Genomic DNA, 25385 nt, shown 5'->3' with positions numbered 1-25385 from the left:
CATGCTGGGAACCACGCCGGAGGACCTGGCCCAGTTCCTGCATCAGGAGGAGAGGCTTGACTCGGTGAGCCAATCGGCTGCCTTCCTCCCCTCCCCCCCCCCCCCCCAATGCTAGTGGGAGGATGACTCATGGGGGGGGGGAGTTGACTCCCAGCATGAGTCAGACCCCCTCGAAAAACGAGATTGGTTAATCTCAAGGGGTTATTCCTAATAAAATACCTTTGAACACTCACATTTGAGCAGCCCTCTCTAGCTCAGGAGCTAGAGAGGGCTGACTTGTAACCGGAAGGTCGCTAGTTCGATCCCCGGCTCCTCCTAGCGTTTCGAGGTGTCCTTGGGCAAGACACTCCGCACTTGGTGTGGGAATGTGTGTATGAATCTGTGAACGTTATGCAATCGTCTGTAATTATCGTTTACCGTTTATCATATGCATGGGAACCAAGGAAGCTTATGATTAAATGTGACAAGTAGGATTTTATCGTCTTTGATCTGGAAGTCGAGTGTTGGAAACCCCCCCTCATCATCCCCCTCCTCTCCTACGCAGTTAAGACGCCAGACGACACAAACGCAACGTTTTGAAACCGTTCAGCAGTTTAAACCCCCCCCCCCCCAATCTCTATCACCCTGCTTCTGTAATTACCCTGGCATTCACCTACCAGCGTCTGTTTCCCATGATGCATCTCACCGGTGCTAACGTTAAACAGCTCTCTGTGAGGGAGTCCGCGCCGTGCCGCGTCTCGCCTTAAGGACGCCTTAAGTGCCCTCGAACGCGCAGCGCGGCGCAAACAAACAGCGGGGCCATGCAGGAGGAGAAAGAGGAGAGGGAGGGGGTGGAGAGGGTGGAGAGGGAGGAGAGAGGAGAGGGAGAGGGGACACTGGAGAGGGACGAGGGGAGGGAGGAGAGAGAGGAGAAGGAGAGGCGAGGAGAGGGAGGAGAGAGAGGAGTGGGTGGAGAGGGGGGAGGGAGGAGAGGGTGGAGAGAGAAGAGGGAGAGGGGACACGGGAGTGGGGAGGAGTGAGAGAGAGAGGGAGAGGGAGGAGAGCGAGGGGGAGAGGGAGGAGAGCGAGGAGGAGAGAGAGGAGGGGGGAGTGAGAGAAGGGAGGGAGGGAGGGAGGAGAGAGAGAGAGAGAGAGGGAGGAGAGAGAGGAGGGAGAGGGGACACAGGAGAGGGACGAGGGGAGGGAGAAGAGGGGGAGGAGAGAGAGGGGAGGGAGAGAGGGAGGAGAGGGAGGTGAGAGAGAGGAGTGGGAGGAGAGGGGAGGGAGAGAGAGAGAGGAGAGGGAGGAGAGAGGAGAGGGGAGGGAGAGAGAGAGAGAGGAGAGCGAGGCTGGTGTACGTCGACCTCCTCTGCCGCCGAGTGCCGCTCAGCGAGCCGCGATGAGCCGCCTTTTCAGGGTAATGTGTGTCTAGCGTCAGTGAGTGTGCAGTCATTACCGCGTTATGGAGAAAACAACTCGCATTCCGGGGCTGTCGATTGGTTTTCCGCTGCGTGTTGACAATCAAAAGGTTTTTAATAGGCCATCCACTTCTGTTTGTCCTCAAGTGACGTTCCTTTTTCATTGGGGATTTTAAATATACATACACGAGGTTCAGCTGTAGAGCCGAGGGTTTTATCTAGGGATGCACCGAATATTCGGCCACCGAACATGTTTGGCCGAAAATGGCCCCAAACATAATGTTCGGTTTCGGCCGAAGGAGTAAAAAGGCCGAACATAATACACAGAACATTTTTATTTATAAAAAAAAAGAAAAATTACTCATTTATTTAAAGGTAAATTTTTCTTAAATTCTTGCTATAATGTCTGCTGAAATGTTAGAAAACGTTCAGTATATATATCAAATTTGTAATTGATTTTTTTTTATAGAAAAACAAGACAAAAAAGTTTATAAAGGACATTTAATTGTTTGATTTATGCAATGGTGCAAAAAATTAAAGCAAAATGAATGAAAAACATTAAAAGCCACATTCGGTATTCGGTTTCGGCCTTCGGCCAACTGTTTCAGTATATTCGGTTTCGGTTTCGGCCAAGAATTTTCATTTCGGTGCATCCCTAGTTTTATCCGAGGGAACTTGGAGTGTGTTAGGTAAAGAGTACCTCAACAGGTTGGCTGTGGGCATTTGGGGTTTCAACCCAGGACCTGTACCCTAGCCATTACCCTGTCCCACCCCCCAACCACCCCCCACCCCTTTTAATATTCTCTCCATCACATCCCTGCATCCCTGGTATCAGTTAATTTGAAGTAATCATAATGTATTAATCAGGAGGCATGTGGATCAGGAGGTACAGTGGCGAGCTGGCTGTTACCGCCGTCGGTGTGTGAATGTGTGTGTGTGTATGAATGGGTGAATGTTAGGCCATAATTGCAAATAGCTTTGGGTGGCCAAAAGTGCTGTATAAATGCAGTCCATTTACCATTCTTGAATTGAGCTGCGTGATTGCACCATGGGTCTCATGCATGTAGAGTTTGTGGTCGGGGTGTATTGAGACGGGGTTGTGCCCCCTGCCCCTCAGACCCAGGTGGGCGAGTTCCTGGGGGACAACGAGCGCTTCAACAAGGAGGTGATGTACGCCTACGTGGACCAGATGGACTTCCAGGGGAAGGACTTTGTGTCGGCGCTGCGCATCTTCCTGGAGGGCTTCCGGCTCCCGGGAGAGGCCCAGAAGATCGACCGGCTCATGGAGAAGTTCGCCGCCAGATACCTGGAGTGCAACCAAGGGTGAGCTCACTGCTGGGACCCCCATCACACCTCCAACACCACCACCACCATCACCACCACTTCCGCCTGACTGGTGTGGTTTTAGTAATGTAATGAACACGTTGTACGTCTCCTCTTCCTCCCCTGTCCTTGTGTTCTGTTCCTCAGGCAAACGCTGTTTGCGAGCGCTGACACGGCCTACGTCCTGGCCTACTCCATCATCATGCTGACCACCGACCTCCACAGCCCCCAGGTAACACCTCCTTCCTCTTCCTCCCTCCTCTTCCCCCCTTCTGTGGGAGGCCACCTCTCCCTCCCCCTCTGATGCATACCTCTGTTGTCACCGAGTCTCCACAGACAGGTGTGTGTGTGTGTGTGTGTGTGTGTGTGTGTGTGTGGGGGCGCGTCAGAAACACACACACACGAGACAGGTGTGTTTGTCAGAAGCATCCCTCACTCTGCTGTGTCCTTGCCCACCCCCCCCCCCCCCTCTCTCTCTCCCCCACCCTCCCCCTCTCTCTCCCGTACCCCGGGTGCTTGCAGGTGAAGAACAAGATGACCAAGGAGCAGTACATCAAGATGAACCGCGGCATCAACGACAGCAAGGACCTCCCCGAGGAGTACCTGTCGGCCATCTACGACGAGATCGCCGGCAAGAAGATCGCCATGAAGGAGACCAAGGAGCTGACGCTCAAGTCCACCAAGCAGAGTGAGTCGATCGGGGATCGGCTCGTTGGGTCTGGATCGGCTCGTCGGGTCTGGATCGGCTCGTCGGGTCTGGATCGGCTCGTCGGGTCTGGATCGGCTCGCCGGGTCTGGATCGGCTCGCCGGGTCTGGATCGGCCCGCCGGGTCTGGATCGGCCCGCCGGGTCTGGATCGGCCCGCCGGGTCTGGATCGGCTCGTCGGGTCTGGATCGGCTCGTCGGGTCTGGATCGGCTCGTCGGGTCTGGCCCAACCACTTTGGAAATTAACTGAAAAGCTTAGACTTTCGAGAGGATTTATTGTTTTTTGGAGGTGTGTTTTTATTGAGCATTGAGACGTTGAAGTAAAGTAATTTTCAATTTGATTTAATTTTCCCATATTTCTTGTGTCGAATATAACGAATGCAAACACCCTTTTAAATCGAATATAAGTAAAATGAAACACAAAGGCATAGAAATATATGCATATAACTAGATAGCCATAAAGAGATGGATAGATATATCTAATGGAAAATACAAGGATGTACTAGGAATGTGGAACAGGAAATACATTCTTTTTTTTTCTTAGTTATTTTATGAGTTGGTAAAGTGTGTTCTTTGGGTGGCTAAATTTAATTTGTGTTTCTGTGTGTGTTTTCCTGTGTGTGTGTGTGTCTGTGTGTGGTTTCCTGTGTGTGTGTGTGTGTGTGTGTGTGTGTGTGTGTGTGTGTGTGTATCTCTTTGTGTTCCTCTGTGTGTGTTTGTGTCTCTCTGCGTGTGTGTGTGTGTGTATCTCTTTGTGTTCCTCTATGTGTGTGTGTGTGTCTCTTTGTGTTCGTCTGTGTGTGTATCTCTTTGTGTTCCTCTCTGTGTGTGTGTGTGTGTGTGTGTGTGTGTGTGTGTCTCTTTGTGTTCGTCTATGTGTGTGTGTGTCTCTCTGTGTGTCTCTCTGCGTGTGTGTGTGTATCTCTTTGTGTTCCTCTATGTGTGTGTGTGTGTTTGTGTGTATCTCTTTGTGTTCCTCTATGTGTCTGTGTGTGTGTGTGTGTGTCTGTGTGTGTGTGTGTATCTCTTTGTTCCTCTGTGTGTGTGTGTGTGTGTGTGTGTGTGTCTGTGTGTGTGTGTGTGTGTGTGTGTGTATATCTGTGTGTGTGTGTCTCTCTGCGTGCCCCCCCCCCCCCCCCCTCCAGGCGTGGCCAGTGAGAAGCAGCGCCGGCTGCTCTACAACGTGGAGATGGAGCAGATGGCGAAGACGGCCAAGGCCCTGATGGAGGCCGTGAGCCACGTGCAGGCGCCCTTCACCAGCGCCACGCACCTGGAGCACGTCAGGCCCATGTTCAAGGTGCTGAGCCCCGCCCCCACCAGCCGTCCCCCTGTTGCCCAGGGGGACGGCTGCAGCCTTGCTGGAACACTTCCTTGCGCGTGGCGTCCTATGGAGGCGGGGCCAGAGTGCTGCCTAGCGTTTGTAGCGTTCGGAGTGTGGAAGGACTTTGCTAGTGTGGAAGCTCTTCCGCTTCTTAATGCTGCTCAAGTGGTTAATATTTTAATATTTAAATTGTTGAAATTGTTATTGGTGGCAGTAGTTTTGTTTAAACACCAGCTACGTACATTAAAACAAACCAATCGATGCAAAATGTAGCAATATAACATAAAATAGTCATTACGTTGCAAAAACGTTTGAAAAAAATCACGCAGGTCTTTAACCTAAATTATTTTTTGCATTTACATGATGAATCAAAACATTTCAGAAAATACCCCTGGCGGCGTTTCAACGCGAAGAATTGTGGGTATTCTTTCTCGTTGTCTCGCGTCCTTGAAAAATCTTGGAATTCTCAAAAACAAAGGACGCGAAAGAGGCGCGAATCTTTGAGTGTTGGAACAGTGCTTGTCGGCATTCTATGACGGTAGCGTCCTTAAAAGGGCGTCCGTCGAGCATGCTTCCTTCACATTGGGAAACAGTTTGTGCGTGTGTGTGTGTGTGTGTGTGTGTGTGTGTGTGCGTACAGGGTGGTGGGACGCAGGGTGATGGTGTCGAAAGCCGGTTTAATATAGTAGGTTGTAGATAAGGTTGCATGGCCTGTTGCTCCATGCTGCCATGCAGGAGATCTCCCTGGGTGTGTGTGGTGGCGACTGGTTTAACCTGTGCTCACTGGTTGCTCAATGTGCAACAGGTATACGGCCCCACCTTAAAGCAGCCATCGTCCAGACACACTCCACACGGATGTAAAAAAAACATATAAATCCTAGTTTTCTGTTCCGTTTACGATTGAGTCTACCAGGAGATGGTTGAACGGTTTGGAGGCGCAGTGTCGATGATGAGCACACGATGTCTCTGGGTGGACCGCAGTTGTTTGTCCGTTACGAGCCTTGGTCATGCCTTTCCTTTGTATGGACGGTTCCGGTAACGGGAACCGTCAGGGAGCTCAGACATTCCAGCCGGGAGTCTCATCGCTGAATCACTACGCTGACCGTTATAGCCTGGTGCCATCGTCCATGAGCATCATCCCCTGTGTTTCATCAAATCAGTTCAAGTGCTTCTTTAGTAGGGTCCTAATGTGTCCTCCTCATACACACACACACACACACACACATGTGACCCCCATGGACCCTTGACCCCTGACCTCTGCCCCCAGCTGGCCTGGACCCCCTTCCTGGCCGCCTTCAGCGTGGGCCTGCAGGACTGTGACGACACGGAGGTGGCCTCGCTCTGCCTGGAGGGAATCCGCTTCGCCATCCGGATAGCCTGCATCTTCTCCATCCAGGTTAGCACAGGAGCGAACACAGATAGCGCCGGGAGCTAGCCTATAATTAACACACATAAAAAACACACAATGCATGGTTCGCAGAGAATTGCAGCAGTAAAGTACAGTACAGTAGTGCAAAAAGTGCAAAGTGAGGTAGACCATAAAGAACGTAAAGTGCTTAGTGCGTGTTCAGGTGGCGTATAGCCTGTCGATAGGTACTATCCCTAAAGCGTGATGCTTTACCTGTGCTGCTTCTGTACCTCTTCCCTGATGGTAAGAGTTTGAATAAGTGGTGTGCTGGAGGAGAGGGGTCAGAGATGATCTTTCTCGCTTTCCTGGAAATTCTGGTGTCATAGTGCGAGTCTATGCTAGGCAGAATACAGCCAATGATTTTATATAAATAGAGATCATACTGTTAATGTTACCTTTGTGCTTTATTTATTCAAACCAGCTGTATGCTGGGTAGTCTCTATGTTGGACGTTGTTGACATTGTGAGTGACCTTTTGGCTCTAACCAGAACTGAACCGTCAACACTCCCAGCTGCAATGGGTGGCTGAGTGCTATGGCTCACATTACATGATGATGAATCCTGGGAGTCCTCCCATCCTCCTTAATATCTCTGTCTCTCGCTCGATCTGTCTTTCTCCCCCCCTTACTCTCTCCCCTCGCTCTTCTCCCACCCATTCTCTCCCTTCATTTCTACCACTCTCACCCGCCCTCTCTCTCCTCTCTCCCCCTCCCTCTCTCTCCTATCTCCCTCCTACCGCTCTCTCCTTTTTCCCCCTCTCATCTCTCTCCCCTCCCCTCCCCCTCCCTCTCCCTCTCCCCTCTCCCTCCTCTCGCTCTCTCCTCTTTCCACCTCTCATCTCTCTCCCCTCCCCGCTCCCTCTTTCCCCCTCTCATCTCTCTCCCTCTCCCCTCCCTCTCCCCTCTCCCCCCCTCTCCCCCCCTCTCTCCCCCTCCAGCTGGAGCGTGACGCCTACGTGCAGGCCCTGGCCCGCTTCACCCTGCTGACGGCCAGCTCCGGCATCTCGGAGATGAAGCAGAAGAACATCGACACCATCAAGACGCTCATCACCGTGGCCCACACCGACGGCAACTACCTGGGCAACTCCTGGCACGAGGTACCCCCCTAGTACTGGAGAAGTACCCCAATACTAACAACACTCCTGGCACGAGGTACCCCCCTAGTACTGGAGAAGTACCCCAATACTAACAACACTCCTGGAATGAGGTACCCCCCTAGTACTGGAGAAGTACCCCAATACTAACAACACTCCTGGCACGAGGTACCCCCCTAGTACTGGAGAAGTACCCCAATACTAACAACACTCCTGGAATGAGGTACCCCCCTAGTACTGGAGAAGTACCCCAATACTAACAACACTCCTGGCACGAGGTACCCCCACCCCACCACCAGCACCAGCACCACCACCAGCACCAGCACCACGACCTCCACCACCACACCCAACACCCCCACCCCACCACCACCCCACCACCCCACCACCACCACCACCACCACCACCACTAGCATCACCAACACCACCACCACCACCACCACCACTAGCATCACCAACACCACAACAACCACCACCACCACCACCACCACCACCAATTAACAGAAGTGGATCGAAACACGCATACATTTGCATTTTCTTCTGCCGATTTCAAATGTGAAATATATTCAGATAGAAAACACAGCTCCTGTCACTATCCATCTCTCGGCCTCTCTCTGAACATCCCAGTTAGGGAGGTACTCTCTCTGTCTTGCTTTCTCCCAATTGCCTCATTCTCTGGATCGATACATACCCTTCTCCATTCTCTCGCTCTCTCTGGCCGTCCCAGTGAGGGCAGTGGTCTCTCTCCCATTCTCTCGAGTGTGACGGTATGCTGTCATCCTCACTCCCTCTCTCTCTGTCTCCTCACTCTTCAAATGACAAGAATGACAAGACGTCTATCGCTGCTCCCCCCTAGGCATTCTCATCACTGTCTCCCCCTCGCTGCCATTTATCCCCAGCCCTCTTCTTGCTCCTCTTCCTCCTCCCTCTCCCCCCCCCCCCCACCCTCTCCCCTCCTTCCTTTCACCCTTAACCCCTCCCTTGGTCCGTCTGTATGATGCTATATTGTTCCCAGCCTCTAAGCCACTTTCTAAGCTACTAAGGCTGGGAACCTTCTTAGCCTGGAGGGTAAGTCGCTTAGGAAGTGGCTTACAGGCTGGGAACCTGAGGCCTCAGGTTCCCAGCCTGTAAGCCACTTCCTAAGCGCCTTACCCTCCAAGGCTGAGACTGTCGAGGCCTCGGGTTCCCCGTGCCTGGCTCTGGAGGCCGCCTCCTCGTCCGAGCGGCTCCTGAGTCTTAACGGGACGTCCCTTCCTCCTCAGATCATGAAGTGCATCAGCCAGCTGGAGCTGGCTCAGCTCATCGGCACGGGGGTGAAGGCGCGCTACATCTCCAGCACGGTGCGCGGCAAGGAGGGCTTCATCACCAGCACCAAGGAGCAGAACAGCGACGAGTACCTTGGCCTGGGTCAGTAGCGCCCCCCGGTGGCCGGGGGTGGTAGTGCCGGCCGCCGTAGTTGGGACCAGGTTGGGTTTAGATTAGGACCCATTGAGATTAGAGTAGACTCAGGTTGTATATTTATCAGGTTCAGATTAGATTTAGGTCCTGATGGGATTCTATTCAATTTCCATCTATATTTCGATAACATTCTGGTTAGTAATAGATTTGATTCAGATTTGCTTTGGATTAATTTAGATTGAGATAGGATTAGATTTAGGTTCTACACAGATCAGGTTCATATTTGATTCAGATCCTGATTGGATTATATTCAATTTAGATCTATATTTAGATAACTCTCAGATTAGATTCAGATTCGATCTAGATTAGTTATGATAACTTTCAATTCCGATTTGAACCTTCCCTAGATTCTGACTAGATTAGTTTTAGATACAAATCAGCAGAGATTAAAGCCTACTATGAAGGCCACCACCATAAAACCACCCAATGATTTTAGTGATGAGCTCTGACTCCTCCTACCCTGAGCTCTGACTCCTCCCTGGAGCTCTGACTCCTCCTCCCTGAGGTCTGACTCCTCCTCCCTGAGGTCTGACTCCTCCTCCCCTGAGCTCTGACTCCTCCTCCTACCTGAGGTCTGACTCCTCCTCCCTGAGCTCTGACTCCTCCTCCTCTCCATGTGTGGTCCAGTAGGAGGGACGACGGACCGCAAGCAGATCCTCAGCATCCAGGAGTCCATCGGGGAGACCAGCTCTCAGAGCGTGGTGGTGGCGGTGGACAGGTGAGGTCATCACACACACCTGATTGGTCACACACCTTGAGGCCCAAGAACCTGATTGGTCACACGCCTCGAGGCCCTAGAGCCTGATTGGTCACACGCCTCAAGGTCCTAGAGGCCGATTGGTCACACACCTCGAGGCCCTAGAGCCTGATTGGTCACACACCTCAAGGCCCAAGAACCTGATTGGTCACATACTGTAACCTGGGGCTGACATCATCATTCATGATGATATGTTGAGAGAGGGGGAGGGGGGAGAGGGAGGGAGGGAGAAGCATGGGGGAGAGAGAGAGAGAGAGAGAGAGAGAGAGTGGGCAAGGGGAGCTAGGGGAGAGGGATGGAGAGAGAGGTGAGAGAGGGAGAATGGGGAAGGGAGAGGAAACAATGAAGGAAGGCGTGGTGAGAGTGGCTAAGGTTCACGGACCAGGAGCCTGCTTCATCACACTCTCCACTCCTACGTGTAGTGAGCAGTGAGTTAGATTCAGAACTCCCTCGTGTATATTAAGAGAAACAGAGGAAGATGTATCGGGTGATTCAAGAGATGTAGATGAGGACTGGCAGTAGGTCCTATGGGAGAGTTATCACCCCTCATGTTGGTTATCGGTGGGTTAAGACGTGCAGAGTCTTCACAACACTAGATAGATCTACACTGTGATCTAGATGGGTGTTTTGATGAGACTGTTCCCATCACCTGCCTCTTGGATTGAAATTGATCCCCGGGGCCAAAGTGTGGCAACCACATTGCAACCTTCATAAATATTTACAGCCCAGTGTCCCTCTGTTCATAACCTTCCAGGATATTCACGGGATCAACCCGGCTGGACGGAAACGCCATCGGTGAGAAGCTGAATCATCCTCACGGCATAACAAATATTATGATAAACCAACCACATTATGAAGCCCCATCTCCTGTATACCGGTACCGTGATCCATATTGACCTCTGATGTCTTTTATTCGTGTGTGTGTGTGTGTGTGTGTGTGTGTGTGTGTGCCTGTGTGTGTGTTTGCCTGTGTGTGTGTGCGCTCCCCAGTGGACTTTGTGCGCTGGCTGTGTGTGGTCTCCATGGACGAGCTGGCCTCACCGACCCACCCGCGCATGTTCAGCCTGCAGAAGATCGTGGAGATCTCCTACTACAACATGGGCCGCATCCGCCTGCAGTGGTCCCGCATCTGGGAGGTCATCGGGGACCACTTCAACAAGGTGCGTGCCCATTGGTCGCCCGCTTTGATGGGCGGGGCTGCAACCCAATACAAAGACTTGAAGGAGGAGGAGGAAACGTTTCTTGTGTTTATAATGAAATATACATTTTCGGAGATGTGGTGGTTTAGTTTCCTGGGAAAGTTTGGATGCACTATTTCCTGAATGTTTGTCAATGTCAGTTAACAATGACACACAGAAAGACAGACAGGCAAACAGACAGACACACACACACACAGCTTTCTTTATGATGCTGTGTGGGTTTGAAAAACAACCACAACATTCATCAGTGGCCCGTTGAAAACACACAGACACTCTCACTGGAACCGGAACTGAGGAATCTCTAGAGCCGATCGACCTAGAAGCAAAACGTTCACAATAAACCATGACGACTGTAAAAGCCAAATAATCAATTACCCAGGTTTAACAAACAGGTTTGGAGAGAGAAATCCTCAGTGCGGTCTAATTTCCTGCTCTGTGGATCGGTCATTACCACCAGGAAACACTTGCTCTCAGAGACGGACCTGGACAATAGCGGACCCACTCAAGGCCTGATCTGAGAACGTCCTTGCGGGAAACACTCTTCACTCAGTTGGTTTAGCGCTGAGGTCATCGTCGTTACCCTCTCCCTCTGACCAAAGACTTGATTCCCTGTGAGTGCATTGTCAGGGCTGTGTTGTGTGGGCGTTCAGGGACAAAACTGTTACCGTAGCCTCCACCGTGCAGGCCCAGATGGAGGAAAAGATGTTCTGTTCCACACTAAAAGCCTTTAACTTGAAGTGTTCCTTCAATAGCCACGTTTAATGAATCTAGGTTTAATCAAAGGGACCTTGGATTGAAGTGTAAATGGAAAGTTATGTGTTCTTGCATTCAGTCATGAAGGAGCAGGTGTAGGGAGGTATCTCTCCGTGTTCATGTTAGCCTGCCGACGGGCATCAAACACGCAACCTTCGGGCCCGGGAGTCAAACACACAACCACTCGACTACTCAAGTCTCTGAAGTGAAAGGAAGAGACCTGTGAAGACATCATACCGAGCGGTGCAGCTTAAAGGTTGTAACAGCGATTCAAGGCAAAGACATAAATGATCACATTCATCTGATCTTTCCTCACGGTCCGCTAACTGCACGCCCAATAAGCAGGCCGTCAAAAAAAACACGTCTCTGTAGGCAGCCTATGCTCTTAGATCGCACACAAAAACAAATGGTACTCAAAACCAAAATAAATAGTATATTCGAAAAACACGATCGTTTTTACTGGATGCACGAAACACGGAAGAGAGGGGCGAGGCGGCTCTGTTTGTTTGGGACCTCGCTTCAACTACCGACAGAAGTGACGTCGCCCGACATCGCTGACGTCTACCGCCTCCCCCAGGTGGGCTGTAACTCCAACGAGGACGTGGCCATCTTCGCGGTGGACTCCCTGCGGCAGCTCTCCATGAAGTTCCTGGAGAAGGGCGAGCTGGCCAACTTCAGGTTCCAGAAGGACTTCCTGAGGCCCTTCGAGCACATCATGAAGAAGAACAGGTAGAGTGAGATGGAGCGAGGGTTACTGTATACCAATGATAAACAGAGCGAGGGTTACTGTATACCAATGATAAACAGACCGAGGGTTACTGTATACCAATGATAAACAGACCGAGGGTTACTGTATACCAATGATAAACAGAGCGAGGGTTACTGTATACCAATGATAAACAGACCGAGGGTTACTGTATACCAATGATAAACAGACCGAGGGTTACTGTATACCAATGATAAACAGACCGAGGGTTACTGTATACCAATGATAAACAGACCGAGGGTTACTGTATACCAATGATAAACAGACCGAGGGTTACTGTATACCAATGATAAACAGACCGAGGGTTACTGTATACCAATGATAAACAGACCGAGGGTTACTGTATACCAATGATAAACAGACCGAGGGTTACTGTATACCAATGATAAACAGACCGAGGGTTACTGTATACCAATGATAAACAGAGCGAGGGTTACTGTATACCAATGATAAACAGACCGAGGGTTACTGTATACCAATGATAAACAGAGCGAGGGTTACTGTATACCAATGATAAACAGAGCGAGGGTTACTGTATACCAATGATAAACAGAGCGAGGGTTACTGTATACCAATGATAAACAGACCGAGGGTTACTGTATACCAATGATAAACAGAGCGAGGGTTACTGTATACCAATGATAAACAGAGCGAGGGTTACTGTATACCAATGATAAACAGACCGAGGGTTACTGTATACCAATGATAAACAGAGCGAGGGTTACTGTATACCAATGATAAACAGAGCGAGGGTTACTGTATACCAATGATAAACAGACCGAGGGTTACTGTATACCAATGATAAACAGACCGAGGGTTACTGTATACCAATGATAAACAGACCGAGGGTTACTGTATACCAATGATAAACAGAGCGAGGGTTACTGTATACCAATGATAAACAGAGCGAGGGTTACTGTATACCAATGATAAACAGACCGAGGGTTACTGTATACCAATGATAAACAGAGCGAGGGTTACTGTATACCAATGATAAACAGAGCGAGGGTTACTGTATACCAATGATAAACAGACCGAGGGTTACTGTATACCAATGATAAACAGAGCGAGGGTTACTGTATACCAATGATAAACAGACCGAGGGTTACTGTATACCAATGATAAACAGACCGAGGGTTACTGTATACCAATGATAAACAGACCGAGGGTTACTGTATACCAATGATAAACAGGTAGACCAAGTGTTACTGTATACGAATAATAAACAGACCGAGTGTTACTGTATACGAATATTAAACAGACAGTGTTACTATATACAAATGATAAACAGGTAGAACGAGTGTTACTGTATACGAATAATGAACTGGTAGACCGAGTGTTACTGTATACGAATAATAAAGTGGTAGACAGTGTTACTGTATATGAATAATGAACAGGTAGACCGAGATAAACAGTGTCTTTATACAAATAGGAACAGGTAGGCTGAGGTAGACGGGGTCTTCATACTAAGTGCACAAGTAGTTCATACGAGGGGCATCTGACTGCAAACGTTACATAATTGTGGGTCCTATGTTTTCAAGGCATCTCTCATGTTGCTGAGTCCATCTCCTCCGACTCATTCTGACAAGTCCCCAGAACTGGATTCTCTCTGGTTTCTCTCTCTCGCTCTCGCTCTCTCTGTCTCTCTCCCCCCCCCCCCCCCCCCTCTCTCTCTCTCGCTCTCTCTCACGATCTGTCTCGCTATCTCTCTTAACACATGTTGTTGACGTCCAGTTCTGGTTTGTATCTCCACGGTCTGACTCACTTCAGTCTGTCATTCAGTGACTCCTTGCCAGAAACCTCTTTCTGCTGATAAAATTCAATCAGAACGCGTCTGGTCCTCCGCTAATCAACCATCCCTCGCTCTAACCACCAATCAGAAAAGGTCTTGGCTGAAACAAAAGGTCACTTTGGTTTTATCACGGCAGATTACTCTCCGTCCCCTTCATAGCTCGCTGCCCGTGTCGCCGCGGCCAAAGTCACAGACGTGCCTCTCTTATTGCAACGCTGATTAATTAAACCCATTATTCAAACTGAGAGTCTGCTGGTCGTGTGTTCCTCTGATGAGGGACAACAGGGCGCCTCAGTGGTCATTACACCAGGGACACTCTGGGGATGGAGGCATCAGCACGCGGCTCATCCAACGCAGCCAAACAGAGATTTATAAACGTGTTAGGCGGGCGGGGGTTAGGGGTGCTGCTCAAGGACCGCGGGGACCTTGGGGATTTGAACCAGGAACCTTTCTTCCCGTACCGCTAGAGTCTATCCTTCTCCGGGAATGAAAATAGGATCATTATTGTATCACTTGATGTCTTGATGTGATATCACTGGTATCACGTCAAGCACCACAGCGCCTCCACCCCACAGTTTGGAGCGTGAGCAAACAGCCGTCCCCCTCAACCGTCCCCCCCTCTCCTCCCCCCTCTCCTCCCCCCTCTCTGCCCCCCCAGGTCTCCCACCATCCGGGACATGGTGGTGCGCTGCATCGCCCAGATGGTCAACTCCCAGGCGGCCAACATCCGGTCGGGCTGGAAGAACATCTTCTCGGTGTTCCACCTGGCGGCCTCGGACCGCGACCAGGGCATCGTGGAGCTGGCCTTCCTCACCACGGGCCACAGCGTCAGTAAGTCTCCATCCTCCTCATCAACCTCCTCCTGCTCCTCCTCCTGCTCCACCACCTCCTTCTCCTCCACCATCTTCTCCTCTTCCTTCTCCTCCACCATCTTCTCCTCCTCCTTCTTCTCCTCCTCCTTCTCCTCCGCCATCTTCTCCTCTTCCTCCTCCTCCTGCTCCTCTTTCTTCTCCTCCTCCTCCTTCTGCTCCTCCTCCTCCTCCATCTCCACCTCCTGCTCCTCCTCTTCATCTCTGTGTTACAAATGGTTTGAAGTGATCTATGGCAACATTAGTTTTTACATACTTTGGTTAAACATCATGGTTGTCCCTGTATAGCTATGACTGACCTTAACCTCTCTCTCTCTCTCTCTCTACCTCTCTCTCCCGCTCTCTCTCTCTCTCTGTCTCCCCCCCCCCCCCCCCCCGCCACAGCGAATGTATTTGAGAAGCACTTTGCGGCGACCATCGACTCCTTCCAGGACGCGGTCAAGTGCCTCTCGGAGTTCGCCTGCAACGCCTCCTTCCCCGACACCAGCATGGAGGCCATCCGCCTCGTCCGCCACTGCGCCAAATACGTGTCCGACCGACCTCAGGTCAGCCTCCGTCCGCCTCTCCACTCCCTGTTCACGCTCCTTTAGCCACCGTGTGGAGAGGCAGCTGTCCTCTACACCGCGGCTTCTTGTATGTACACACTTGTCGTATGTTGTACGTCCTGGCACTTAATGTACACACGTATTGTATGATGTACGTCCTTGCACATAATAATAGTGCTTAGCATGCTGTAGCATCTTATCCTAGCTATCTTTGTTGTACACGGGGAACGGGTTAACCTAGTGATTGTTAGTGCTTGGTACCGACAGCGATGTATTGTTGTTTCTCTTTCCTCGGATAAATGTACTTATTGTAAGTCGTTTTGGATAAAAGCGTCTGCTAAATGCCCTGAATGTGAATGTCTTACTGATGAGTAGATGGTAAGGGTTAGCTGCGTAGCTTAGCGTCAGGAGAGTGTTCTTTCCACCTGTCGTGAGCGAGCACCAAACAGCTGGTACTGCAGGCGTGACCCGGGGAGTTATTGTTGAACTAGAGGGATTAACATAACAGAACAAACCTCAAGCATTTTGTAAACGAGATTATCCACGGAAAGTCTTGACGACAGTTGAGCGGTTCTCCCTCAAAGCATTGGGGATCCCTGCTGTAGGATACCGACAGGTGGTTTGGAGATATCAGGAACCGGAACCCAGTTCTGTCCCTCGATATCTCCCCGAGCGGTTCAACACATTCTGATGTAACCGCCGTAGCTTTCCTTTGATTCGGCTCTGGGGTTTTTCCGTGACATCAAAACGGGACGACAAATTAAAATGCAGGACGAGCCTTTGCACCATGAAAGCCCCACAGAGGTGTTTGTTGTTGCTTGTGAATATTAATAGAAGTACAGGTGTGTGCGGTCGTGAACGTACGTGCGTTCGTGGATTTTTGTGTGCGGGCATTTGTTAGTGCGTCCGGGCATGCGTGCGTGTGTCTGTGAATATGTGCATATATGTGTGCGTGCGTTAGGGCTGGGCGATTAATGAAATTTTGATCGCGATTTCGATTTGAGCGTCAAACGATCACAAAATGAACATAATCAATTTTTTCATTTTTTTTTTTTATTATTTTCTTATGTTTTATAGAAAGGGATAGCTGGATACATGCTTGTATATTATTTTAGATTGGAACATTTTCTTTTAGAGCATTATGTGTATTTAAGTTCTCAGTTCCAACGTTTTTTTGGGGAGAGACATGCTGAATAAACACAACATGTTTTCAAACTCAAATCGTTTGAATAATCGTGATTTCAATATTGACCAAAATAATCGTGATTATGATTTTTCCCATAATCGAGCCGCCCTAGCGTGCATGCGTGTGCGTGCATGTGTGTGTGTGTGTGTGTGTGTGTGTGCACATAAGACGAGTGTCTGACCCCGCCCCCCCCTCTGGTTCCCCCAGGCCTTCAAAGACTACACCAGCGACGACATGAACGTGGCGGCGGAGGACCGGGTGTGGGTGCGGGGCTGGTTCCCCATCCTGTTCGAGCTGTCCTGCATCATCAACCGCTGCAAGCTGGACGTCCGCACCAGGTGGGACGGAGACATGGCTCTGGACCCCAACCCCCTGGGCTCCACACGGGGGGCCATCACAGGGGGTTGAGGATTAGATAGAAGGGTCTCTGTCTATATGGGTTCGGGTTCGGCTTATCTCAGGAGGTAGAGCAGTTGTCTTGTAACCGAAAGGTTGCTAGTTCGATGTGTCCCTGAGCGAGACACTTAACCCTCACTGCTCCTGACGAGCTGGCTGTCGCCTCGCATGGTCGACTCTGCCGTCGGTGTGTCAATGTGTGTATTAACCGATGTAAGTCGCTTTGGAACCAGGGGGGTGAACCAGGGGTCTGACGCTGTGTGTCCCCCAGGGGCCTGACGGTGATGTTCGAGGTGATGAAGACGTACGGCCACACCTTCGAGAAGCACTGGTGGCAGGACCTGTTCCGCATCGTCTTCAGGATCTTCGACAACATGAAGCTCCCGGAGCAGCAGACGGAGGTACGCAGCTGTTCCTCCTCCTCCTCCTCCTTCTTCTCCTTCTCCTTCTCCTTCTTCTTATTCTTCTTCTTCTTCTTCCTCTTCGAGGTACGGTCGTTAGGGCACTTCCTCTTCCTCCTTCTTCTTCTTCTCCTCCTCCTCTAATAGACCGAGGTACGGTCGTTAGGGAACATCCTTCTCCTCCTCCTCCTCTTCCTCTTCCTCTTCCTCCTCCTTCTCCTCAGATCCACCAGGGACACATGAGACCTCCTCTGACCCGGCCAGGTCCCCTTAACCCTAGTCCGTGGTTATATAGATCTATAGATCTGTTCAACAATAATAAAGCCACGTATCAATTCACCACACGTCCAAAAGTTGAACTCTTGTGTAAAACTAGTGATTTGAAAGAGGAGGAGAACATGTGTTTTACAGATGTTTCCCATGTTTGAAGTTTTCACACCTCCTTTAAAGTGTTTATTTTATCATTCATGGTTTCATTCACGTTGTTTAGGTTGTGTTGTCATTCACGTATTCCTTCAGGTTGTCATCAGCCTATTCTTCAGTGTGAGGCTCTTATTTTGAAACCGCATCTCCTCTGTGAGTGGACCAATGACCCTCCTCTCCCTGGTCATGTGCCCTCAGAAGGCGGAGTGGATGACCACCACCTGTAACCACGCGCTCTACGCCATCTGCGACGTGTTCACGCAGTACTTTGAGTCCCTGAGCGACGTGCTGCTGGACGACATCCTGGCCCAGCTGTACTGGTGTGTGCAGCAAGGTGAGGCCTCAGAGGGGGCCTGGAGCGGTTAACGGGGGGGTGGGGGTCTTCTGGGAGGGACGGCACCGTGTCTGGGACATTTATTTTAGGATTGTTTAACGCTGATTAAAAAAGCTTTTGAAGAGAGTCGTGCATGGAATTATTTTGAAGCATTGTGTGTGACGAATTCAACTCTTTCTTTTTGCTCTGTCTAACTCTTTCTTCATCCCATAATCTCTCCATACTACTCTATCTCTATCTTGGTCTCTCCATGTACCTCTGTCTCTCTCTACCTCAACCTCCCTCTCCCCTTCTCTCTCTTCATCTCCCTCTCTCTGTCTCTCTGTCTCTCTCTGTCTCTCTCTGTCTCTCTGTCTCTCTCTGTCTCTGTCTCTCTGTCTCTCTGTCTCTCTCTGTCTCTCTCGCTCTCGCTCTCTCTGTCTCTGTCTCTCTGTCTCTCTCTGTCTGTCTCTCTGTCTCTCTGTCTCTCTGTCTCTCTGTCTCTCTGTCTCTGTCTCTGTCTCTGTCTCTCTCGCTCTCGCTCTCTCTGTCTCTGTCTCTGTCTCTGTCTCTGTCTCTCCCTCTCCCTCTCCCTCTCCCTCTCCCTCTCTCTCTCTCTCTCTCTCTCTCTCTCTCTCTCTCTCTCCCCCTCCCCCAGACAACGAGCAGCTGGCTCGGTCGGGCACCAACTGTCTGGAGAACGTGGTGATCCTGAACGGGGAGAAGTTCTCCCTGGAGGTCTGGGACAAGACCTGCACCTGCATGCTGGACATCTTCCGGACCACCATCCCTCACGCGTAAGCCCCCCCCGCTGGCCCCCCCTGCTGGCCCCAGGAGAACACAGAGTGGCTCTGGAGGTAGGGCGGGTCGGCTGGTAGCCAGAAGGGTGCTGGTTCGATCCCCGGCTCCTCCCAGCTGAGTGTCGAGGTGTCCCTGAGCAAGGCACCCCTGCTCCTGGCTGCCGCTGCGTGTGAATGTGTGAATGAATGGGTGAATGAATGTGTGAATGAATGGGTGAATGTCAAGCAATGTTGTTCAGCAACTCTGAGGAGCGCTGCATTAATGCAGTCAATACGATGAAACACATTAACTGTTTAACATGAAGAGGGTAACAGAGAGCATGGATGGTTCACTGGAGATCCACCTTCTCTTTATCGGTGAGAGGGGACTGAAGGGTCATCCTCGTGGTTCGATCCCTCTCGACGGATACCTTGTGTTTTCCTAGTTTGGGCTCAACCACCGATGGCTCTGCCGTTATCGACTCTCAGCCTCAAGTGGAATTGGCTTTGAGATAAAAATGTATCTATATATATATTTATTTATTCATATAAAGTAATGTAGGCTTATTGTTTTGGTGCAGAGGACATCCCCTGGGCTCCACAGATAACTGATATGTGCTCTCTGACCACCTTGATCCTCAAGATGAGGACCTGTTTGACCCCCATGAGGACTGGTCTGACCCCCATGAGGACTGGTCTGACCACTGGTCTGACCGTGTGTTTGCCCCCCCCCCCCAGGCTGCTGACCTGGAGACCAGAAGGAGAGCAGCTGATCGGGGACCTGTCTGACAAACAGCTGGTGAGCCCTGGGTCTCCACACTGGAAGGGGAACAGGTTCAATACACCCTCACCCTGACCGCCTTTACTCACTTTATCTCAACCAAATATCTGGACTAAAACGTATTTTTTTAATTCACGTGTTAATTGGTTAACATTCAGTCTGATTCTCCCTGAGGTTGATCCATCCGACGAACCGTCAGCCATTATGATCCCTCTCTATCTAAGTACAACAAAAACAAGTTAGATATTAAGTACAACTGTTTGACTCGAGTACAATGCCAAAGGGGAAGGGGTGCCCAGTGTTTCCCATACATAGACCATTGTGTGGCGCGGCGCCACAGAATCAACATCGAGCGCCACGAATTGATTCTGTCTTTTTTTTTTTTTTTTTTTTATTTATTTATTTTTTTGGTCCTTGGTCTGTGGGAAACACTGGGTGCCCTCGGCCGTAGTGACTATGAACCGTGCCTTCTAAGGGTCATGGTCTCTGTGTTCCTCGTCGTCCTCAGGACTCCATCTCCCAGAAGTCCCTGGACCTGCAGTCCCGCTCTGAGGACCAGCACTCGGTCGGCGGCGTGGACCGCGTCGCCACGGAGACCAGGCGCCAGAGTCAGTACGGCGCCGGGCTGGTGGAGGACGGCCTCCGGACACGCACCCCCACAAGTCAGTCTGGTACCCCCCTCACCCCCCCCCCCCCCCCCCCGCTCCTCACCCTCACCCCCTCCCCCAGGACCCGAACCCCCACAGAACCGGACCCCCACAAGTCAGTCTGCATCCCCCCCTTCTCCCCACTCTCTCTCCCTTCTCACCCCCTCCCTCAGGAACCAGTCTGCACCCCCCCCTCCTCCTCGCTCCCCCTCCTCCCCCCCCTCTCTTGTTTGAACCTGTCCTTTAATCCCAGTCTTGGCTGCCGTCCGTCAGCTGACCTCCGTGTGTGTTGCTGCCGTCCGTCAGCTGACCTCCGTGTGTGTTGCTGCCGTCCGTCAGCTGACCTCCGTGTGTGTTGCTGCCGTCCGTCAGCTGACCTCCGTGTGTTGTGTCTCCGCCCCCCAGAGCTGCTGGAGCAGCGTCTGTTCTCGGCGCTGCTCATCAAGTGCGTGGTGCAGCTGGAGCTCATCCAGACCATCGATAACATCGTCTTCTTCCCCGCCAGCAGCAAGAAGGAGGACGCCGAGAACCTGGCCAACGCCCAGGTGACCTGCTCCTCCTACCACTGCGCCGCCGCCTCCTCCTCCTCCTCCTGCTCCTCCTCCTCCTCCTCCTCCTCCTCCTCCTCCTGCTTCTCCCCCTCCTCCTCCTCCTCCTGCTCCTCCTGCTCCTCCTCCTCCTGCTTCTCCCCCTCCTCCTCCTTCTCCTCCTCCTCCTCCTTCTCCCCCTCCTCCTCCTTCTCCTCCTCCTCCTCCTCCTCCTTCTCCTCCTTCTCCTCCTCCTCCTGCTTTTTCTACCTCTCCTCCTGCTCTTCATCCTCCTCCTCCTTCTCCTTCTCCTCCTGCTTTTTCTACCTCTCCTCCTGCTCTTCATCCTCCTGCTTCTCCTCTTCCTCCTGCTTCTACCCTTCCTCCACTTCCTGCTCCTCCTCGTCCAACTCGTCTACCTTCTCCTCCTCCTCCTCCTCTTCCTCCTCGTCCTACTCTTCTTCCTGCTTCTTCTGTTTCTCCTCCTCCTCCTCCTCCTCCTCCTCCTATTCTTCTTCCTCTTCCTCCTCCTCCTTAAACTTTGTTGAAATCAGAGAGTGAGACCAGACTGGAGAGACCTTTAAGTCTTCACTCTCCTATTCATCCATAAACTTACCTCAACAACCAGGAAGGAATCTCTTCCAGTGTTCTTGTGTATCGTAAACTCACTCGCCTGCTAACCTCTCCTCGGTGCCCCAGCGGGATGCGGTTCCCCCGGCGACGGTTCCCATGGAGACCGCTCAGGAGCAGGGCATGTACCGCTACCTGAGCTCGGAGCAGCTGTTCAAGCTGCTGGACTGTCTGCTGGAGTCGCACCGCTTCGCCAAGGCCTTCAACTCCAACCACGAGCAGCGCACCCTGCTCTGGAAAGCAGGTGGGTGGGGTGGGGGGCTGGATCGTGTCATGTGATCGTGTCATGTGACACTGTCGTGTTGCGCCGTGTCATGCATCCACGTTGTTACTCCCTGGATGGCGTCATGTTACCGTGTCATGTGACCGTGTTGTTACTCCCTGGATGGTGTCATGTGACGGTGTCATGTGACCGTGTTGTTGCTCCCTGGACGGCGTCATGTGACGGTGTCATGTGCCCCCTGCAGGCTTCAAGGGGAAGTCCAAGCCCAACCTGCTGAAGCAGGAGACCAGCAGCCTGGCCTGCAGCCTGAGGATCCTGTTCAGGATGTACACCGACGAGCAGCGCAGCGACGCCTGGGGCCAGGTCCAGGCCCGCCTGCTCATGTAAGACCCCCCCATCCTCGCCCTCTCTGTCCGTCACACTCTCTCACCCTCTCACTCTCACACACTCTCTCTCTCTCTCACTCTCTCACTCTATATATGTCTTACTCTCTCACGCACGCTCCGTCTCTGTCTCTGACTCTCTCACCCTCTCTCGCTTTAAGCCACTCACGCCCAACTCTGTCACACACACGCAACCACGCACGCACGTACTCACCCTGGTTCAGTGATATCTCTCTCGGTGTTTGACTTCGCTCCCCTCTGATAAGCGGCCCGTTTATCAGAACCTGACGGGCCAAGGGCTCTGTGTGTGTGCGTCTGTGTGCGTGTCTGTGTTTGCATCTGTGTGTGTGTAAGTCTGCGTGTGTGTAAGTCTGTGTGTGCATACGTCTGTGTGTGTGTGTGTGTGTGTGTGTGTGCGTCTGTGTGTGTGTGTGTGTGGGAGTTTCCCAAGGCCTGTTCTATCAATCAGGCTGATGGTGGTCTGGGGGAACGACCCAGCTGTCAGCCAGAGTCCCTCACACATGCAGACACACACACATATGAGCATACACACACACAGACACACAAACGCATGTAGACACACACACACACATATGCTGGTGTCCGGTGTCCCACTGGGCTGAAGTCATGGTGCTATGGGACAGATACGTCAATCGTCAGCACAGCTGAGGAACACATCGAAGCATACTGGACCTCGGTGTATCGCGGGGTGTCCTGTAGCAGTGGTTGGTCTGCTCTCATTGGTCCTCCATGGAGGCCGTGTGTTCAGATCAGTGAAGCTCTGATCGGACTGATCCCTGCCACTGGGGTCCCGGCAGCTTTCCGATGTTTTTGTAATTCTGTTCTTTTGCGTTATTAAAATCACATTAGAAATTAAGTCAATACGGTGAGTTGATTAAAACGTGATTCTGCAGCTGTGGTTCAGGGGCTTAACAGACTAGGAATCGGCTTCTTCCACTGAAACATTTAAATAGTCTTTCGAAAACCTTCCGCTCCTCCGAAGCGCGAAATTATGTTTCTAGAGGAACGGATCGGGGAGGGAGGCCTGTGACCTCCGAGAGGAGCTCCTTAGGAGAGAGGAGAGGAGAGAGGAGAGGAGAGAGGAGAGGAGAGAGAGGAGATGGGGAGAGAGGAGAGGAGAGAGGAGATGAGGAGGAGAGGGGAGAGGGGAGAGAGGAGAGAGGAGAGGAGGAGGAGGAGAGAGGAGAGAGGAGGAGGAGAGGGGAGAGAGGAGAGAGGAGGAGGAGGAGGAGAGAGGAGATGGGGAGAGAGGAGATGGGGAGAGAGGAGATGGGGAGAGAGGAGAGAGGAGAGGAGGAGGAGGAGAGGGGAGAGAGGAGAGAGGAGAGGAGGAGGAGGAGAGAGGAGATGAGGAGAGAGGAGAGAGGAGATGAGGAGAGAGGAGATGGGGAGAGAGGAGATGGGGAGAGGGGAGAGAGGAGATGGGGAGAGAGGAGATGAGGAGAGGTGAGGGGGGATGAGGAGAGAGTGAGACAGGAGGAGAGAGGAGAGGGAGGAGAGAGTGAGACAGGAGGAGTGGGGAGAGAGTGAGACAGGAGGAGTGGGGAGAGAGTGAGACAGGAGGAGTGAGGAGAGGTGAGACAGGAGGAGTGGGGAGAGAGTGAGACAGGAGAGAGTGAGACAGGAGGAGTGAGGAGAGAGTGAGGCTGGAGGGTGGGGTCAATGGCTGCCAGATGGTGATGATGTCACCGGGGGGGGGCCCTCAGCTGGGCGGGGGGGGGGGGGGGGGAGGGGCTCAGCTGACCGGAGGGGGGGGGGGGGGGGGGCTCAGCTGACGGGGGGCTCCTACGAGGATCAGAAGTGAGGCCCGGTCCAATAACGTGTCAGCGCGGTGTGGGTAGCCGACGAGCTGTTGGCCCGGTCCCTCGTTAGACGGCTGGGGCTGATGAGGGATTAACGAGCTCTTAACGAGCGGTAACCGGCCCCTGGTCGTCAGCCCGCGCTGGGGGGGAACAGCTGGTGCTGTGCTGCTCTCTAGGAAGGCCTGGTGTTCACGGGACAGATGGGATGTGTTGCTCACTCACAGCGCCATCTGGTGGCTGTGGACGTTAACATCTCCTCAACGCTGTGCAAAGATTTCTTTAACCACAAACCGGGGCCTTCATCACAAAGTTAGCATCATTTTAAATTATACAAATGATGAAGGTTTGGATCACAGTGGAAGTACAGGACAGTACGGGAATTAAAAGAGGATTCAAAGTAGAGGAAGAATCTGGAAAAATATACTAAACACATACAGAATGGTTACATCAACACTGTGTGTGTGTGTGTGTGTGTGTGTGTGTGCGAATACAAAGCATGAGTGTTGGTAATAGTTGCAGCCTGATGTGAGTATTGGTATTAAACCATGCCCCCCCCCCCAGTGTGTGCAGCGAGGCCGTCTCGTACTTCCTGGCTCTGACCTCAGAGAGCCACCGGGAGGCCTGGACCAACCTGCTGCTGCTGCTGCTCACCAAGATGATGAAGATCAACGACCAGAGGGTGAGACGCACACGCACGCACGCACGCACGCACGCACGCACGCACGCACGCACGCACGCACGCACGCACGCACGCACGCACGCACGCACGCACGCACGCACGCACGCACGCACGCACGCACGCACGCACGCACGCACGCACGCACGCACGCACGCACGCACGCACGCACGCACGCACGCACGCACGCACGCACGCACGCACGCACGCACGCACGCACGCACGCACGCACGCACGCACGCACGCACGCACGCACGCACGCACGCACGCACGCACGCACGCACGCACGCACGCACGCACGCACGCACGCACGCACGCACGCACCGCACGCGCGCGCGCGCGCGCACACGCGCACACCTACACACCTACACACCTACGCGCGCGCGCACACACCTACACACCTACGCGCACACGCACACACCTACACACACGCACACACGCACACACCTACACACACGCACACACACGCACACACCTACACACACGCACACACCTACACACACGCACACACCTACACACACGCACACACGCACACACCTACACATACACACACGCACGCACGCACACCTACACACGCACACCTACACACGCACACCTACACACGCACACCTACACACACACAAACACACCGATCTACACAAACACACGCACACACACACACCTACACAAACACACACCTAGTACACACGCACACAAACACCTACGCACACACACACACACACACCTACATACACATGCACGCACACACACACACACACACACACACACACACACACACACACACACACACACACACACACACACACACACACAC

The 25385-nt window shown here is 52.1% G+C and overlaps 1 protein-coding gene across 1 annotated transcript in view; it reads left to right on the top strand.

Annotated features, from left to right (window-relative positions):
- Positions 1-25385, top strand: part of arfgef1 (ADP-ribosylation factor guanine nucleotide-exchange factor 1 (brefeldin A-inhibited)) — a 45324-nt gene that overhangs the window by 19703 nt on the left and 236 nt on the right. Inside the window, exons 12-35 of the mRNA XM_060045790.1 lie at positions 2-64; positions 2515-2720; positions 2868-2952; positions 3243-3408; positions 4572-4723; positions 6015-6143; positions 7092-7250; positions 8507-8651; positions 9330-9420; positions 10214-10254; positions 10450-10619; positions 11989-12140; positions 14628-14800; positions 15223-15383; positions 16777-16907; positions 17237-17366; positions 17988-18123; positions 18761-18899; positions 19620-19680; positions 20171-20324; positions 20715-20854; positions 21536-21710; positions 21934-22072; positions 24457-24629. Coding sequence (XP_059901773.1) covers positions 2-64; positions 2515-2720; positions 2868-2952; positions 3243-3408; positions 4572-4723; positions 6015-6143; positions 7092-7250; positions 8507-8651; positions 9330-9420; positions 10214-10254; positions 10450-10619; positions 11989-12140; positions 14628-14800; positions 15223-15383; positions 16777-16907; positions 17237-17366; positions 17988-18123; positions 18761-18899; positions 19620-19680; positions 20171-20324; positions 20715-20854; positions 21536-21710; positions 21934-22072; positions 24457-24629 — 3271 coding nt within the window. The remainder of the gene's footprint in view (position 1; positions 65-2514; positions 2721-2867; positions 2953-3242; positions 3409-4571; positions 4724-6014; positions 6144-7091; positions 7251-8506; positions 8652-9329; positions 9421-10213; positions 10255-10449; positions 10620-11988; positions 12141-14627; positions 14801-15222; positions 15384-16776; positions 16908-17236; positions 17367-17987; positions 18124-18760; positions 18900-19619; positions 19681-20170; positions 20325-20714; positions 20855-21535; positions 21711-21933; positions 22073-24456; positions 24630-25385) is intronic.

This window comes from Gadus macrocephalus, chromosome 23 (genome assembly GCF_031168955.1).
Source record: "Gadus macrocephalus chromosome 23, ASM3116895v1".
Taxonomy (NCBI): Eukaryota; Metazoa; Chordata; class Actinopteri; order Gadiformes; family Gadidae; genus Gadus; species Gadus macrocephalus.
The sequence above is the reverse complement of the archived record's forward strand: the minus strand, read 5'-3'. Positions and strand labels throughout refer to the sequence as shown.